The sequence below is a fragment of the Budorcas taxicolor genome, chromosome 11, assembly GCF_023091745.1.
Source record: "Budorcas taxicolor isolate Tak-1 chromosome 11, Takin1.1, whole genome shotgun sequence".
Taxonomy (NCBI): Eukaryota; Metazoa; Chordata; class Mammalia; order Artiodactyla; family Bovidae; genus Budorcas; species Budorcas taxicolor.
Window position 1 is genome coordinate 85,843,405 of NC_068920.1, and position 20,235 is coordinate 85,863,639.

At 35.4% G+C, this 20,235-nt stretch overlaps 1 protein-coding gene and 1 pseudogene across 1 annotated transcript in view; one reads left to right on the forward strand and one right to left on the reverse strand.

Annotated features, from left to right (window-relative positions):
* Positions 1-20,235, reverse strand: part of LRPPRC (leucine rich pentatricopeptide repeat containing) — a 99,032-nt gene that overhangs the window by 7,927 nt on the left and 70,870 nt on the right. The window contains exons 28-34 of the mRNA XM_052647793.1: positions 17,408-17,550; positions 17,169-17,274; positions 12,106-12,232; positions 6,406-6,494; positions 2,624-2,828; positions 717-856; positions 465-580 (exon numbers count right to left, since the gene is read on the reverse strand). Coding sequence (XP_052503753.1) covers positions 465-580; positions 717-856; positions 2,624-2,828; positions 6,406-6,494; positions 12,106-12,232; positions 17,169-17,274; positions 17,408-17,550 — 926 coding nt within the window. The remainder of the gene's footprint in view (positions 1-464; positions 581-716; positions 857-2,623; positions 2,829-6,405; positions 6,495-12,105; positions 12,233-17,168; positions 17,275-17,407; positions 17,551-20,235) is intronic.
* On the forward strand, positions 14,458-15,378 carry LOC128055299 (heterogeneous nuclear ribonucleoprotein A1-like; annotated as a pseudogene).

Here is a 20,235-nt window from a genome sequence, read left to right on the forward strand (position 1 = left end):
TCTTAATAAATCTTGAATAAGGCACCAAGAGTGTTTGAGTATTCAAGAGAAGCAGTACTTGAAAAGCAAACATTTCCTACTTTTTGTTTGCAAACTGTGTTGCCATGGTGATGCGTGGTATTTAGAGCGCTAGAGAAATTAAACTAGGAAATCAAAGGAATTGTTTTGCAATACCTATCTGCACGGAAACATTGGTCTTTAAATCATTTTGGCAAAACATGTCTCTTTCCACCCCCATTTAACTCTAAAGACATTTCTAGTCCAATTTGGCATCTTTAAAACCAGCAACCTGTAACATACAATCCAGTCCTTGTCATGTAACCTTGATTTACACTGAATTTAAATGTGCTAGCAGTGCTGCCCTTCACTTCTGGTCTTCCACCACATACCTAACCCTAGTAATTTCTCAGCTGACTTCACACAAGTCACAAAGCCTCACTGCTCCACATGTGGTGGGTCATTACCTGTAGGAGAGCTCTGGCAGCATCCACCTTGCCTGAATCCACAAGCTGAAGGAAAAGATCAGTTACAGGTTTGTAAACTGCAAACTGATTGGCCAATCTCTCCACCATGATGCTTACTGAAAAAAAAAAAAAAAAGACAAGTAAGAAAAATCTTTCATTTAAACAACGGTATAACTAACTCACCAAAGACAGTCAGTCCACACAGGCTAGAGAAAGTGCTTCTTTGCTCTTCGACCAGAAGAGCTAACTTACTCTTTTCAAGTGCTGGTTCCAACTGTCCCTCTATGACTTTTCGGAATAAGTATGCCAAGCCAAAGTACTGAGGGTCCACAGTTTGGTTCTCTGAAGTAAGCATATTTTCAATGCTTTCTATTGCAACATCTATGTTATTACTATAAAAGAAAGTAAAATAAATTGTAAAGAAATATTTGCTTTTATATTAACATTGCAGGCAGTTTCAGTACAGGTAATTTAGTATTTACACATGCAAGCACTTTAGGGGGAAAAAAGACAATATATTTATAATTAACCAGATAAAAAACATGATACAAGTTGAACCAAATTACATTTACGTGGCAAAGGCAATCACTGGGTGCTTTATGGTGCAACAAACAACTGAAGTAGCTGCTTATTTTAAAACACTGGTCTAGAGAAAAGAACAAACAACTATATAGAGAAGAATTAAAGACGGTAACTTAAAAAATTATTGTATTTCAAAGTTTTGTTTTTGCAGCTGTTTGGATATAAAACGAAATCTTTTATAACTTTGGCATTATAATCTACAACTGGTCACTACTGCAGGTAGTAATAAAGATAATGTTAATCTCAGGATTCTTAAAAATGCTGATAATGTCTGCAAAAGGTACATTTTCACGTCTCTCAACCCACAGTCACAACAATTTGTTCTTGTCAGGTGATATACAACATTCGAAAAATATTCAATGTATATCAAAGTTCTCTGAACAAAGTATCTTCATACTTCATTCTTAAAAAATTAATTACATGGCCTTATTAAACAACTTATGATGAAAATTATCTTTCTGACTAACTTTTTGGCTAAGGTGCTTTTTAACTGATACTTTACAGTTATGGTATGGTACTCCAAATCCAAATAATCAATTTTATGTTGGAATTATCACCTGAAACAAGAATTCTCTAAAAATGAACCCCATTACAATCAATTTTTCTAAAGGGTTTTAATTAGAGAATTATTTAATAGTCAATTATATTTGATAGTTAATAAAAACATCTCCATATCATATAAAACTCTGATTATATGGTAACATTTAAAATTCATCTGGATCTTTCTTGAATAATTTTCTGGAATCTCCTAACTTAAAATAATAATCACATTTTCTTACTAAAAGGAAAGTTAGAAGTTCTATATGGGGAAACAGTTTTAAAAGGGGGAAAAACCAAACAACTTCTGTCCAAAGAAAGAGGAAAAAACAAAAACCCCGTAAAAGCCAATAAGACATTTTAGTATCACAACCCATTACATGTATGTAAGAGTTAATTGCTAACGAACATTTTTTTCCCTAAAAGCATGAAGAATGTCAATTTCATAATTACCAACATGAATCTTTAACTTCACCAGTGAGGCTAATAAAAACCAAGTTCTTATTTATTTCTAGAATAGTGATTCTCAATAAGGAATCTAGAAATGGGGGTAAGAGAATCACCTGTAAATACCTCCCTTTGTGTGGGTGTGTGTTGACACAGGTGGATGAACAGGAGAGTGGACAAAATAGAAAGGCGTGTTTTTCACAAGCTTGTTGGGCCCCCCATTTCATGGTGTTCTGGCAGAGTGTCACCTCCAAGTGTTGCTGACATTCAAATGAACTTACTTTTCAGTTTCGTAAAGAAGTGTTTCAACAAGGGCCTGGCATGTATGAATGAGAAAAGTTATCAACTGTGGGGCAAATTTTATGAATTTGAAAACTTTGATCAGTTGTTTACGATTTAATTTACAGCTAAAACATATTTTGCAACACAAAATTATTCCCTGACAATTATAAAATAGGCAGCAACTGGCATCACTATTTTCTCTACAGTTGATACGGTTTCTAATAGCCTGCCTAGTTTTTAAAAGGTGGTATTTGAGATAACGTTCCTTCCAGTGTGTACAGTGAAAGGAAAGCAAGTGTGAAGATACTCACTTCTTTATTTGTGCTAAAGCAATGTTATTGATGAAAACCATACGGGAAAGTCCAATTGAGTCCTTGAGTCCATTTACCAACTTCTGAATGTCATGTATGCTTTCTGTATCACCCTTCAAAGCACAGGCCTGAATAAGGCGGGTCACTGCTAATTGAGAAGGTATCTGGTCCAGATCTAAGGCTGTTTTCAGTGTTGTCAGAGCATCTATAACAGAAAAGCAGGCGACAGTTTTTCTTATATGAAATGTACTGACAATGCATTTTGAGAACTAGCTTTTAAATATGAGCACCAAATGACTATACACAAAAAGCTATGAATACTTTTATTCTATATTATAGAAAATATTAATATTTATGTGAAGCCTGAAAAAAAAATATTTATTTGACTATATCAGAGACCAGAAAAATGTCTTCTTTAAGTCACACAGAAATGCAAATGTTACTGATAGAAAGCAGGTTCCATTCAAGGACAACATTTAGTGACTAATTTCAAGGAAGTTGACAAGTTTAGAGAAATATAAATAAGGAAGAATTTAAAAAATTAAAGACTTTCCAAAACTATGTAACTTTTACCCGCATTCATACTTCCCCAGATTTTATTACACTCAAAAGATTCATGATTATCAAAATCTTCTAATATCCCAAAGATTCTTTCTTGAAAACAGTATCTCTTTCTAATCCAAAAAGGTTTGATCATCCAAGATGAACAGCCTACCTGGAACATTCAGCTCACACAGAGACAAATTTATTTTACATGATTAAATACCATGCAGATATTTTCTTGCACTGATTTTTCAGAGAAAAGAAAGCTCATCAGGTTCCCAGAGAGACTCTCCACGGGAGTTTTTTTAATATCAAACTTACAAGTATTTGATTATGGATAAATATGGAATATCCTTCTGAGTTACTGACTTAAGTGCCAGAATAGCAAAATCATTAAACTAAATACAGTGGTGGACTGGAGGGAACATGTAACACTTAACAATCACTGCTACCAAAGAAAACTTCATGGCTCTCTAGCAACTAAGGCAATGCAACCTACACAAAACTAAGACTCTCAAAGCAGCTTTCCAAATAAGAACAGTCCATCATTAACAGAAGAACAGGGAAAGGGTAATCATTAAACACGCTATTAAAAGTGATACAAAAAAGACATCGCGAATTTAGTATTTATTACTGAATAAAAAATTTATTATTACTCCAAATCTATACTTCAATTGAGTGATTCTTAAATGGGGAAAAGGGAAAAAAAGGTTAAAAGGTATATTCAGTAAAATTTTACATATGAACATACAGGAAATAAAAAATTTTATCTATAGAAAATAGGCTTGATAAAATCTTCTTAACTGCTGGTCATACACAGATAATCAACTTTGGAATATTCATATTAGCCAGCTAAGGAGGATCTTCCTACAAGCAGATCAAATAACAATTACGATAATCATGTTGAAGATAGTAACTAGCATTTATCAAGCTTTTACTACGTGTGTTGAGCACTTTCTACACTCCAGACACAGGTTAAGCAGTCACACAACTAACCTTCTGAGGTACCAAATTTATATGAGGGAAACTAAGGTACAGATAATTTAAATAATTTCCTTCATTTTTTTAAGGTCATACTGTTAGACACCAACCCAAGAACTTAACCACACTGGAGCTTGCATCTACAGGCGCATGTGTGTGTCAGAGTGAAGGATCACCTATGTCTACCCAAAAGAAGCAGGGGACCCTGGAACTGAAATCATATTCCCATACAGAATTTGCCTTCTGTACAATTCATGACTTATGAGACATCAAAAGTGGTTCCCACCCACACCGTCCGCCCCGAGTAATACTCATTATATGGCCAAGTTGTGATGTATCAGCTATTAATATTCCACAACAGCATAAGCTAGTTAAATTAGATTAAGAACTGAATTGGCTTTATTTTTCTTCCTGCTTTAGATGGAACTGAGAAGAAACCTGAATTTTTTTTTTTTAATTGGGAGCTCTAGTCAGCCATGGGGCACAAACAGGGTAATATGGATAGTGCCAACACCATCTTGCCCTCGACAATGACCACCGGAGGTTACTAGTCGGTGGGAGGCATGGAAAGTGGGCTCATGACTTCTGCTCTCAATCAGTCTCCAATGAACAGATGAAAACAGATGTGAAATTAGATCAGTTTCTTGTTGTTTTCACAGGATAACCTAACATACAAGTAGGGTAGCAGTCAATTAAACAATGATCAGATTCAGCTCAAAAAGCAACCTCTTGAAATTAAAAAATCATGTAGACATGATCTCCATGTCTACAGAAATATAAGCATTTCACAAAAATGAGCTTATTGATATGAGAAGCAAATTTAATTTTTTGATGCTTTAAAACTGTTTATCAGGGACTTTCCTGGTGGTCCAGTGGTAAAGACTCCACACTCCCACTGCAGCAGGCATGGGGTTCGATCCCTGGTTGGGAACTTAAGAGTCCACATGCTGGGTGTAATGGCCAAAAAAATAAAATAAAAATACAAGAAGTAGAAAAAATGTGTTTATCATTTCTGCATTTAAAAAGCAACTTGCCCAAAAGCCTTTGCTACTGAAAATGAAAGCTTTTAAAGTTTTAATAGCAAACCTTACAACACTCCGTTATGACTAAAGGCTGGGCTGTTTAATGTGCTGGTCCTGCCTATAGAATACTGAAGCAGCAATTCTGCGAAGGCAGAAATCATCACTTACATACTCAGTCCTCACTAATTAGGAAGACATCCATCGTCTAATATCTCTAGGCATTACAGGTAACATTAAAGCTGCACAATTAGCAACTTTCAGAGACGTGAAATTCTATTATAAGCACGCAAGTGAGGAATAACACCATTCTCACAGACTGAAGAAACAACTAGGTAATATACATACTCAACAGTTAAAAAGCTGTTTCAACCTTCCTTAAAGAGTTCCTAAGTAGGTTTTGTTACATCGGCAGAAACTGTGGTGTTACTGTATTGACTAAAATTCAAATGTAAAATTAAATGTGAACAGATGCTTATCTAAATTTAAGAGAATCATCATTCTTCCCCCCCTTGGGAGCTCATTCATAAGCCCATCCCATCCACATCCATCCCTCTGCAAAGCCATAAACAGCCTCTGCCAAGCAAACGGCCCCATGTCCCAATCCTCCCCAAAGTCATCTCCAATTTCTCTGGTGTTATCCTCTTAATATTCATTTAAAAACTCCAAACTCCAAATAAACATGGTATCTTACTGCTGTTGGTATTATGAACTATTAAAAAAGTATTAGATTAAGTTTTAAAAATCAATATTATAATCATTTGGTGCACAATCCCACACATTTAACACTCAATTTAACTCATTTGCTATCTCACACACAACCAACACAATATGCAAGAAACAACTGCTGGGAATTGTTTCAGATGCTCTAAAGTATGTTAATTTCCAAAGCAAAAAATGACTTGTGCTGTGAATTTTAACGCACTTGAAAGCCTGTACTTTCTCTCGTTCTGGAACACAAATTTTGCATGTCTGAAGAGCTGTGATTCATCTTAAGAAAACCCATCTTGTGTTAAATGGAATGGAAACTGGACTAAGTGGTCAAATGACAAGTACATTCATATTCAAGCTGTATTATAAATGCATGTACAGTAATTTACGTCTCTCAGCTACCACAAAAGGCTCTTGATAAGCAGGTAATTTGCTAAATGGACTCCTTTATCCAAGTATTCGAAGGGCGTTACAAGAAAAATCTGCAGAGGCATTAATGTGACGTAAAGGTCAAGCATTGTGACATACCTTTCAAATAATCCCGCCTAACTTGCGTTATGATGAGGAGGCTGTTGGCAGCATCGTTCAGTGTGAAGCCCTTGATGTGGGTCTCAGCGCTAAAAGAAGCAGACATTTAGAAAGGAATTACTGACATGCTTCTGATACGATAATAAATGGTTGAGCACCAAGGTGAAATTATAAAAACTACTGTTCGTATGTTAAAAATATTGCTGCAAAATATCGACCTGGAGACAGCTTTTGTGTTATCCTGTCAATGGTTATAGAAGGATAATTTTTTTTTGCATTCTGACAGATGACAAAGTTGGAAATGAGCAACAAAAGAAACAAAGTACAAGATTTTTTTTAAACAATCGGTTCAGATTCTTGAATGCTGACATATTAGATGACTAAAATAACTGCATGCCCTGCATTGTTCTGCTGTAGCCTAAGCAGGATACTTTTTCCTTTTTTTCCTACACTCACCGTAATTTATAAAATGTAAAACTAGTCTTTCAGCAACAAAAATGAGCATTTATTTTCAGCACTTTATATTTTAAATATAAACTAAAGCATACTACTAACACCATCTCATTCAGTTGATTAATTTTCAAATTTCTGTCATCTACACACATAGTTTTTAAAGGTGAACCTACTGCAGAACTAAACCCACGGTTACAGTAAAATGTACAGTTTCACACAATCTTGTCCCAGCCTTAAATTGGTAATCCCCCAACTTTTAAAAACTCAACAGCAAACACTTGCTTATGACTAAAACCTACATGATTTATTAAAAAGAAGGAAAAAAACCCTAGCCAGAGATGATCCGTTTGCTACACTGTGTATCACCTGTATTGAAATTTCAGCATCCTTAATGCCCCTGGGGTTCATCTCCTGATTAGGAAATCTCCAAAGGTCAGAAGGAGCAAAAGCAATTGCTGCCATTCGCCTTCTCAAGCTCAGTGATGGTCTGGCTGCTAACAACCTTGGCCTGCCAACATGACCATCTAAGCTGAGCAGATTGCGAGAAAAGCAGGGTCACTGCTAAATTATTCTCATCAATCCCAAGAAAATCCTCCCAAACATCGTGATGTGCCCATCCTCTCAGTCACTTCCAGCCTCTGGGGATCCCCCCTGCAGTTCCCGGGTGCAGGATTTTCTTATTCCCCCGACGATCCTCTTAATCCCACCAAAGCACCCACTGCTCAGTTTGCTTGTTTCCTTTGTCCCATCTGTCAAAGCTCTTAAGTCAACAACTCGTGCATGAGACTATAAACTGCAGAAAATAAAGGATTTATGTTCTCAATCTCTAGCATGATTAAATAAACAAGGAGACACTATTAAAATTAACCTCACTTCTTATGCCAACATTATTAAATGTATTATATGATACTTACTTGAAAATATTAACTAAAATTCATTAAAACCACAAGGTAACAAAACTTCTGACACCACACTTGATGTCAAACCTTTTGAAAATTTCAAAACACAGAATATTTTTCTTTTAACAATTTCTTCCTATCTCAAGAAGGTATGTATTCAATACAAATTTGAAATTGAGGATAAACAGGAAGAAAACTCTCCCCAGGTCTATTATATGCTGAATACACACACGTTTTACATATAGAAACTGACCAATCACAACCAAAATGTTTCAAACTGACAAAGGGAGAAAAGCTACAAAGGATACTGGTAACTTTGCAATGGATTCACTAATACAATAAAATAGGGGAAGCTTATTTCTGATTCTTAATTTTGATCTTTCCTTTTGGAAAAAAAATCTAGTACAGAGATGTCAGATCAAACTTACTGTGATGATGAGAATATTTTTTATTCATGTCGCCCAATAGGGTAGCCACAAGCTACATGGTGGATACCTGGCTACTGTGGTGGAGAAATGGAAACTTTAATTATATTTAATTTTAGTAATTTAAATTTAAGTGGGCAGTTATAGCTACTGGCTACTGGATTGGACAGCACAGAATTCTAGGTATTTTCATTTTTGGAGCTGCCAAAATAAAGGAAAAAAAATCACAGAGAGAAAGGGTTATCAATCTTTTAACTCACAATCAACTGCAAAAGTTAATCTGTCTTAACCAAAGAAGATAATATGACAGGGAAAGTTTCATCTTAGAGATTTCAAAGCAATGACTGGTCTATGGATTGTACTTACATAACATGCACATGGGGCATTAGGCAGTGATCAGAATTTATCTTACTTCGGATAACAAAAACTGGCCAATCCAGTAAAAAGCATCCGTGATTGATTTAACATTATTTTTAGACAGAATAAATAAGCTAGTAGGAACAAAAGAAAATAAAGTGCTAGTCTCCAAAGATAAAGCAGAGTTATCACCACATGATTCTCAAATTTCATAACTATACAGTTCAGTGTTAACAAAGATTTAAAGTAACAATTTATATAACCCTTACTGTTTTATGAATAACTAGCTCTCTTCCCCTGAAAAAATTCACAATACCTAAATTTTTTTTTTGAAAGATGAAGAAATGTATTTCTAACTAAAAATGAAAGAACATCATTCTTTCAAAAATTTTAAAGGCATTTGTTACTTTTGAGCTTTCATTACTTGTTGGGAAGGTTAAATAACCTTCTTAACAAAACTGAAGAAATCTCATTAGTAAGTAGTCAAGTGAATCTGTAACACATTAGAGACACCAAAGGTATAGCGAAAACAATGACTGCATTAGTTCAAAGGGGAAACAACTGCTCTTAAGAATGAACAAGTGGCATCATGTAGGTAACTATAACAGGCTGCTATTGATGGAGTAAAATGAGAGTAATAGTGCCAGAAAAATCCTAGGGGTACAGCCACTTGCTACAGTGGCTCATTTGGTCATACCGTATTAAAATAATGATGGCTCTAAAAAAAAAAAAGGCAACAATTATTTTTCATTCTGATCACTGATGCAGAGCTGGAAGTGGAAAGGATGACCTAGTGGAATGTTGGTAATAAACCAGGAAACCAATCGAGGGAAGTTACAGGACATTCCCTTGGTAACAGAGAACTGGAACTCTAACTTCCACTTCTGAATTCCCAGTCCAGAGGTATTTTCAAAATTACCCAATGCAGGTCTAACCCAAGATACAATTCTTACCATTATTCATAGTTAGATACAACATTTTATTGGTTCAAGGAAAAGGATGTGCGCAGATTCCTAGATTAAGTGCCTCTGGGCATTCGAAAGCTTTGCACCTAGGATTCTCTTTGGCTCACACAACCACATGGGGAAGCCATCTACAAAACACTCCCCAAACGATAACACAGCGAAGATGAAAGTGACCTCAGGAGTACAGCAAGGCTTCGTGAAGATCGAGAGAGGGAGATAAACCTATATTTTACAGGCTGTGGACATAAGTGGAAATAGATAGGTTGTGCTTATAACCACCTTCTAGGTAAACAGCTTTCACACTTGTTTGATGGAGATTCTCCGTCAGACATAGTAAACAATGATGTGTTAACACTACAAACCAGCACACTAATATACATACATACATATAACAGAGAGCAAACGTTCACAAAGTATCTTTACTACATGGAGTGCTTTGATGTTTTCTACTGGAGTGGGCTGCCATTGCCTTCTCCATTCATTAAAAAAGATATTGATTCTGCCCCATTGAATAAAATTAATCATTTACTAACTGGTTACAAATACATTTGAAAAATGATTCTAGACCAGGGGACTTCAATAAGAGATATGCACACTGTGAGAATGCTCTAGGGTGAGGCAAGAAAATGCTTGCTTCTATTTTTAAATCTTATCCTCTGAAAAATTTCTAATTTTGGAATATGTTTTATAACATACTTCCATATCATACAGTAGTGGAGCTCACTGAGGATGGTATGTGATCAAAATGTTTAAGACACAAGATTCTTGAATCAGCTGGGATATCTAGTAAAATGCAGATTCTTGGGCCCTACCGTAGATCAGGTGAGTCAGAACTTCTGGGGTGGGTGGAGAGGAACCTGTGCTACCAGAATGTGAGGTTCACCATTCAAGAAGAAGCCAAATTAAAATGAAAGAATTATAATCTGTGCTTTGGGGAAGTACTGGTCCTTGTGGCCAACCTCATGATTAAAAGACTTTTGAAAAAGTTTTGTTTCCATCTCCTGAGATAATCTCAACACAAAATTCTCAATATCCAATTCTCAACACAAAATGTCCCTCTTTTCTTCCTGCTGTCCCTTCCTCCCAAATCCCTGTTGCCTCAAAAATACCTTTGATAATTGAGCATAGTGTTTAGTCAATACTTTTTTGAGAAAAGTAGGAAAAAAATCTGCACCTCCTAGATGACTTCAATGGTTGTAGATGACAGGATGCTGTTCAATGTCAAATTTTTCAAGTCACTAATTGAGCATATACTGAGTATTCCTGAGATAGATAATTTAATTATTAACAGCAACTGAGTAAACACACAAATGAGACATAATTCATTCAGAATCTAAACTTAAGTCTTAGTGTGACTTAAGATATACAAATGATCCAAGATCATAGATATATATGATATATGGATATATCCATATATGTAGCACTTATATGTACATATTTTGAATATATATATACACAGCATGTGTGTCTATACAGAGATATAGATATATTTCCACAGACAAGTACAATCACACACAACATATTTTTCAAAATGTATCAAAACATGAACAGTAAATATGGCCCTATGGTGCATAACTTTAACATAACACTAATGTTAACATCAGGTTTTCCAGTAAACTCCAAGAATGGCAAAGAACCGTCTTCTATTCAGGATTCTGATATTCCAAAAGTGCTGCAACTTAAAAATTTTGAAGGCCAAAAATTAGCCAGGAAACATCATTTCAAAACTTACAATATACTAGGAAAATACTGACTTTTGCCATTGAAAAATAAAGCTACTGACTCATTAACAGGACAGGTCTACATTCCAGAGCACGTAACCTTGATCCACTCCTTTTCCTTAACTTCTGAAGTTACCTCCTTGGGAATAAGACAACTGAGTCAGTTAACTAACACATCAGGGAAGAAAGCTTTACTATTGTTCTGATTTTATAAGTATTGTACTCTAGGGAACTAGTCAGAGAGATAAAACCATTACCACTTACACCACAAAACAGGTTACAAAACAAGAAGGGACAGAGAAAAGGCATTTAAAATGTGCTGAGTACCATATATTTTTTCCTACCTTACCCTATGTCTTTCAATGCCTAGAAGAAACAATTAATGTAAGATTTATTATCATTTCATTACAGAGAAGAAAAACTGAGGTTCAGAGATAGGAACAAATTTTCCAAAGGGCTTTCAAGTACGATTCAAAGGCTTGCCTAAGTTCAAAACCCTTGATGCCTTCAGATATTAGGCTGTTTCCACCATAAAAGGTACACAGATCAAGCTGCTGAACAAGAAATAAAAACAGACACCTATAAAACAAAACAGAACCCTCCCCCCGAAAAACCAGACTACTTTTCTGTCTATGAATAACATACATGAGCTGTGAGGTTCTGTAAGGTAAAATAAAACATACTGCAGTGTGCAAGACAAATAAAAGTTTTATCTTTTGTAGTTTAAAAACCCCCTTAAAATTAGAAAACCATTTCATATAATTTCTATGGGTAGTTGAAGACAATTAGGCAACCATTATTATAATACATCATTAGAAAAATCCTAATGATAGGTTTTTCTTTTTTGAGTGTGAAGTTTAATAAATGAACTGATACTTACAAATCTTTCACTTGCATTGCTTGCGTAGAGTTATCCTTCATCAAAAGTAAGTTTATAAGCCTGGCATAAGCTTCATTGTCAAACACAATGTTTTGCTTTTTTGCTGTCAGGAAAATATTAAATGCATCTATAAAGGAAAACAAAAAATGAGATGACATTATTCTGAAATGGCAAAAAGGAGGGGGAAAAGCCCTGAAGCAAAGCCCCAACCCCTCATATTTCTGCTTTTTAATATTCACCCAGTATACCAGTCTACAGAGATACACACTGACCAAGTAAGCAGATGGTATCACTGTTCTAATGTTTAAAAAAGTAAGGGACAGTTTTGGAAACTACTACTTAATTCCAGCGGATGGTAATAGAAAGGGCTTCCTTTTACAATGATTTTTTCATACTAGCTCTCTAAAGTCAATAAATTATTTTCATGCCAATAAAAACAGAACACAGCTCTTCTGAATTTGTCAAAAGATCCCAGTTTCAAAATAAACTGTAAAATGTGTGTTAAAGTCCAAATAAACCAGGGGTATAATTTAGATTGAGGGGAGCAAAAGATTCATTTTAAAGCAATCTTTAATCTATAAGTGGGTGGTTACTATGGTTAACATTTCAACACAATAGCATTAAAGTGAATATAGCCTATAATTCTAAAATTAGGAGATCAAATTATTTGGCTACGACAGGACTGATACAAAAACATACAATTTTCAAATATACAGATATCTAACAAGTAAACTAAGCAACATTTGTTTGACTGATTAACAGTTTTATTTCACTCGTTCACAATAACTGTCAGTGAATGAAAAGATGTTACCAAAAGAGAAGTAACTACACTTTTCAGTCATTTACTTTTCTGAAATAAAACTGCCTGGCTATAAACATCCAACTGAAACTATAATCCACACTCTGTTGTGTATAAACAAGTCACAGAAAAGGTGGGGCATAACTGAACTATCACTCAAGACCTTTTATGGATATAAAGCTCCATGTAAAGAAATACAGAACACATAACTAGGAATGAACATGATATTAAAGCTCAGAAGAATATTCTGCGCTACTCTAGACGTTTCTAAACAAGCAGGAAAAAAGAGAAAACCCAAGCAGAAATTATGCCTGTGTTTACAAGTTATGGGAGCGTGAACTAGCCCTTCAATTAAACTGAAGAGACAATACCAAAAACTTAACCTTTCAAGTTAAATTCTGAGAAAACAAGAAAAAAAGATATGACACTAATATTTGCATCTTAACTAAAAGACAGACTCTATCATTCAGTATATAATGAATATATTTTTCTTTAAAGGAAGCTTAGAAATTATGATGTATTGTAATTACTGGCTACATCCCAACAAACATATACAATAGGGTCACTACTTTGCTAAGTGAATATTTACAGTAAGTACAGTCTGAGTATTTAAGATCAACAACGTAATATAGAAAAGCTTACTAGTTGTTTTCTAAAATTGTAGTCTTGAATTCAGTTTTCAAAGTACTCACATTTTGCCAAGCATTTCTACACAGAAATAACTAAAACCTCTTGAATTAACAGAATGAAACCAACTAGATAAATGCATATGGTATATTAAAACTACAGCAGGGGTATATCTTTATATTTATAATGCATTATATTTAGTTAACTGGTTAGATGTTTTTACTTAAATAAAAACAACAACTAAAAAAAGGGAATATATGGAGTTTTGGAATCTTAAAATAGGAAGTATACACTAACTGTACATTCATTTCAGTTAAATCAAAATTTTATTAGAATATTTAAAACAGGATCGATAATAATGAACTTTAGGTTTAAGAGTTACATGGCGAAAGACTCAAGGATGTATTAGACTGAATACGCAGCAAAAGAAAGTAACTCAGAAAGAATAAAGTTATTCTGCAGGATTGAGAAAGCTTAAAAGTTTAGCTTAATTCCTACTTCAGGCACTGTATATCTGTGTCACAAAATCTGTCACAAAATTTCTAGTTAAGAAATCAAGAAGGAAACGGCAACCCACTCCCATATCCTTGCTTGGGAAATCCCATGGGGAGTCTAGTGTGCAACAGTCCATGAAGTACAACAGGGCTGGACACAGCTTAGCGGCTAAACAACAAATGGCAGTTCTAGCCAATGTATGAGAGCAAAAACTTGTAAGGAATTGGGGATTGGGGCTGAAACCAAAATCCTAGTGTTTACAGATGTGAATGTCTATTTAGAAAAACCAAAATAAACTGCAAGCAAATATTTAAAAAAAAAAAAAAAAAGAAAAGAAATCAAGAGGGAGATATGTTCGTTAGGTTACTCCTTTCTGCCCGTGGACGCCGCCCAGAAAGCATCGTTGAAGTCTCCCCGTCTCCACTGCCGTCATGTCTAAGTCAGAGTCTCCCAAAGAGCCCGAACAGCTGCGGAAGCTCTTCATCGGAGGACTGAGCTTTGAGGCATTCTGAGCAATGGGGAACGCTCACAGATTGTGGTAATGAGGGATCCAAACACCAAGTGCTCCGGTTTGTCACATACAGCACGGTGGAGGAGGTGGATGTGGCCCTGAGTGCAAGGCCACACAAGGTGGACGAAGAGCTGTGGAACCAGAGGGCCGTCTCAAGAGAAGATTCTCAAAGACCTGGTGCCCACTAAACTGTGAAAAAGACTTTTGTTGGCGGCATTAAAGAGGACACTGAAGAACATCACCTGAGGGGTTATTTTGAACGGTATGGGAAAACTGAAATGACTGAAATCATGACTGACCGAAGCAGTGGCAAAAAGAGAGGCTTTGCTTTTGTAACCTTTGATGACCATGACCCCGTAGCTAAGATTGGTCATTTAGAAATACCACACTGTGAATGGCCACTACTGTGAAGTGAGAAAAGCCCTCTCTAACCAAGAGATGGCTAGTGCTTCATCCAGCCTGAGAGGTCAAAGTGGTTCTGGAAACTTTGGTGGCAGTCATGGAGGAAACTTCAGTGGCCAAGGTGGCTTTGGTGCAGCCAATCGTGGTAGCGGATATGGTGGCAGTGGGGATGGTTACAAGGGATTTGGTAATGATGGAAGCAATTTTGGAAGTGGCAGAAGCTACAGTGATTTTGGCAATTACAACAATCAATCTTAAAATTTTGGACCCATGGGGAAAAAAAAAAAAAATTTTGGACCCATGAAAGGAGGAAACTTTGGAGGCAAAACTTCTGGCCCATATGGTGGTAGAGGCCAATACTTTGCCAAACCATAAAATCGAGGTGGCTATGGTGGTTCTAGCAGTAGCAATTAACCATGGCAGTGGCAGAAGGTTCTAATTACTGCCAGGAAACAAAGCTTAGCAGGAGAGGAGAGCCAGAGAAGTGACAGGGAAGCTACAGGTTACAACAGATTTGTGAACTCAGCCAAGCACAGTGGTGGCAGGGCCTAGCTGCTACAAAGAAGACATGTTTTAGACAACACTCATGTGTATGGGCAAAAAACTCGAGGACTATATTTGTGACTAATTATATAACAGGTTATTTTAGTTTCTGTTCTGTGGAAAGTGGAAAGCATTCCAACAACGGGTTTTGTTTTGTTTTTTTCCAACAAAGGGTTTTTCATGTAGATTTTTTTTTGCACCCATGCTGTTGATTGCTAAATGCAACAGTCTGCTCATGCTGCTGAATAAATGTCTTTTTTTTTTTTCAAAGGTGCTGTGTAAAGTTAGTCTACTCTGAAGCCATATTGGTAAACTACTCCAACTACTCCAAACTACTTCTAACTCCAGTGTGAAGTTAGAGTTCCTTCAGGGCGATGTCAGGTTCCATTTGAAATTTATTTACAACCTGCTTTGGTGGAAAAGCTACTGTCTTCAGAACCTTGGTGTAGTTGAACTGACAGTTACTTTGTTGTAACCTGGAGTTCAGTGTTAAAAGGGTCACCCATGCAAAGTCATGGAGTTTTTTTGGTTATTAACAATTGTTGGCATATCCTATGCAATATATTTAAATTGAATTATGGTACTGATGAAGTTATAGATGGGAATGAAGCTTGTGTATCATCTATTATTACGTGTAATCAATAAAAAGTTTAATACCCTCTTGGAAAAAAAAGTTAAGAGGTTCTATAAATTTCTAAACTGATGGCTTTCTATGGAAGAGAACTCAAAACTATCAATACTAGAATGAAAACAAATCTGCTGCATAATGGTTAAATTATCATAAAGCATACTTGGAAATCTACATAAAAACTGGAGAAATTAGAGATAACAGAAGCATTCTACAGAGAAAACTTAAGTGAAGAAAACGGAAGCAGTGTATGATCTGGGAAGAGTACAATGAGGTCTAGATGAAAACATCTAGAATGTGAAAGGCAAGCTTGTATCAAAGGGTTCAAGACTGTCATAGAAATTTTAAAGTGGTCTTAATAGAGGTAGGCACACCTGGAAATATTGCCACTGAAAAAATGGAAGAAGAGCAAGAAAAGTGTCTCATATCCAGCCTACAACCTTGAGATGTTAGCTTAAAGTCCTAATCGTTTTTTGCTTTCACATAAAATTAAAACATGTAACAAATACATTTGTCAAAAAATTCATGATCATGTTATATTCAAACTGCAATTTTTGATAAAATGACATCTACTTTAGTTTTCATTATGAAAAATTTCAAGTGTACAGAAAAATATAAGGAATAGTATAATGACCTCCACCATATACCCACTGCCTACATCTAATAAGCAACATGTTTCCTGATCTGTTTAACCTTTAAACACATGGCTCCTGACTTAAATATTTTATGGCTTAAGGCTTAAGTATTTTAAAATGAATTACAGAAATCTTCAGTTTTTTCATTTCTCAATACTTCATTACTGATCTCAAAATTCAAGGACATCTATAAATCATAAAGCTGTTATTCTATCTAATATAAACATGAGAGTGATTCCTTAACTACCTACTACTGAGTTGATATTTAAATTTTCCCAATTGTACCAAAATGTCTTTGTTAACTTAAATGAAAGAAAATAATGAATATATACAATTTAAGTTCCATCTCTTCCTAAGTCACTACTAATTTGCTGGGCTCAGATCCCACGTTGTCAAAAAGGAGACCCCAGTGTACACGTTTACCTTTGTTTCTCCTCCTGTGGCAGGCGTTCAATAGCCCTTGCTGAAGATTAACTTCTACAGGTGAGGGTAATGAAGTCGGGCAATCCTTTTCTTCCTCATACCATAACTTAAAAATAAAATTATTCAGTTAAAGAAAAAGTGGTAAATACAGCAACCTTTTCAATGTAAAGCTGGGTTAATCTATAACCTAAATTTATGACAACAGAAATCTGTTATATTTATAGTTAAAAACAAATTACCTCGGGTACATCAAATGGAACCTCTTGATTATTGTTCCTAAGGATTTCTGCTAATAACCTTAATGTCTTCTCACGAGGAATAATATTTTCTTCTTGCATTTTATTCCAGACAGCATCAGCTTTTTGCCAGTCATCATTTACTTCTGTAAAAATAAATAGAAACTAATGAACATACTAAACAGAATCCATGAAAATATCTAAAACTTTTTATTTGCTGCTAAAGCAAGTATCCAAAACACTGCCTCCAGGGAAAAGGACCAGGGTAATCGTGGACCAAAAGTGAGAAGACTTCTTTCTGTATACCTTTTTGTACCTTTTGAAGTTTAAACCATAGAAAGTCCTTACCTATTAAAACATAAGAAAAGAAAAACCACACTTCATTAAAAACTTCTCAACTATGAGCAGTAGACTCTGGCAAGATGACAGGATGCACATATACAGTCCAGTACACAGCTACAATGATTGAAAATGTACGAATGTATGATCTTCGTCAAAAGTGACAAATCGACAAATTTTTCTGCTTAGATAGGGAGAATTCTGTCTCTTCTGTCGACCTTAAGAACTTCTATGTCAGTGTGTGATATGTTTCTCATAATGTCAACAGATTTAAGTAAGATTACAGGGGGAGAGGAAGGTTATTGGAAAGAAACCAGCAGATTTCCTTCATAACAAAGTATCTAGTTTCTTCTCTGTGATAACCTGGTCTTCACAAATAGCAAAAACTTAAGAATCAAAACTTCATTTTTAAACATTCTATGAATTTTGAAAAAAGAGCAAGTCATTTAAGTTTCTGCCTGTGAAAAGTTAGAGCAAAATATGAAAAACTTATGGCACTAAGTTCAATACACCTGTTACACACAAAGGAATATTGTTTTAAAAGCAGCCTTTTGAAAATATGAATCAGAAACATCTCAGTGGTGTACGGCCAGCTCCAGGAAGAGGGTTTGTTTCAGGACACGAATGTTCCAGAAAACATAAGAATGTTTGTTTCTCAAAAATATCAAAATACCAAAACACATGAAATTTTCCTAGATTTCCTCCCACCCTAAAATTGAAAAGCTAGTAAGCGTTTTGATAACGGACTCTTCAAAGTAAAAAAACTCAAAGAACAAAAACGAAACACATTCACACTCCATTAGAAACGTGCAATAAAGAAAAAGAAAACAAGTAGAAAATTTCCTAGGAGTCATACACAGATGGCAGCCCAAGTTTTCATACAGAATATACTAAGAGGTGAACCAAACAGTAGAAATTAACCTAAAGTTCAGAGTGATTTTATATATACTTTGATAATAAAATCAGCCTAACAATCAATTTTCAAAGCAAGATTCTCATAAGCTAATTATGCTTTTCCTTCATTAAAATGTTTTCATGTAATGTAAAATTCAACAGTAATTTTTCAAGTATGTTAATATATAAAACTTTATATACATAAAGGTTATCAAATATACTTTATTTAATTAAATAAAAACAAAAAACCAAGCCCCCAAATCTTTAATTCTGTAGAAAGGGAAAAATGGAGCACTTCTGTTTCATGCCAAAGGGCACTATGGACTGTGGAGGACACAGGCAAAGCTTCCACACATTGGGAACAGAACTGCTAAGGCACTTTTTTTAAGCTAGTAATGATTATTTCAGATAGTGAAGAGATGGATGAGGTACGATGCTTTCAGACTGGAAGGAGTATGGGAAGATAATTCACTTCAGTAGAACAGGATACAACAGAGAGGCTCCTGTTCAAATGGACTAACAGCTTACAACAAGAAAATATTTCAAAACACAGGTGAGAACTATCCAGCATGAAACTGAGATATACGCACTTTCTATCTTGGAAATCTACCTGGATCACAGAATACAGAACAAAAATTTGAGGCAATCCAACTGGTCGGTGCCAAAATCTGTAGCCATGCTCTCACCAAGACACAGAAAGGCTAAGCCTTTCATAATATACCCTGGGGGCTTTAAATTCCTTTAACCAAAACAACAACAATCATACTTGTTATCCGAAAAATCAATCAGCCCACAGACTTGGCTGTAACCAGGGAATGGACACTGCCTCAGTAATTCCTTCACTTTCCTGGAACTCATGGTTCCTTCTTTAAAGAACAAGAGCACTGATGTACTAAATGATCTGAGAACTCTTAAACTATAAAAGCCAAGGAATTTTTGACACTGTCAGTGAATTTTACAGGAACACAGCTGTGGGACTTCACTGTGAGGCCATCTGACCAGCATGTAACAAGAGCTGGCACTTCACACATGGCTCCTACAGTGTTAAACTAGGAGACTAAGATTTCTAGGGTTCAGAGTTTCAATTATAAAGTTGTCAAGTTTTTATGTATTACTGACAGGATGGGGTAATTTCTACATTTCCCATGTGTCAATCACCTGATTATGGTCTCTAAATATCATTCCTCTCTAAAATAAGGTTTGGACAGGAATTACGCCACATACGCCGAGATGGTCTTGTTTGGCCTAAATATAACAACCTAATGCAGGTTGTTATATATATATAACAACAAAGACTAATGCAGTATGTCAAATGACACAGGGAGCTGATGTAAAGAGGTTCCCAGTGGCCAAAGACGGGACAATTTGGGCACCAAAAAGAATAATGACTGCAAGGAAATGAAACACAAATATACCAAAAAGTTCATAAACTCATTAAAAACATGTTTAATGATCAACTTAGGAGGTTCCAGGGATACCAGCATTTAAAACTGGTTAACTAAAGGGAGGAAAAGCAAGCATGTTATCTTTTCCTAAGAATTTATTTCATATTAATAAAATAAGCCACAGAACACAGCACACAAAACATGTAGAGCAGT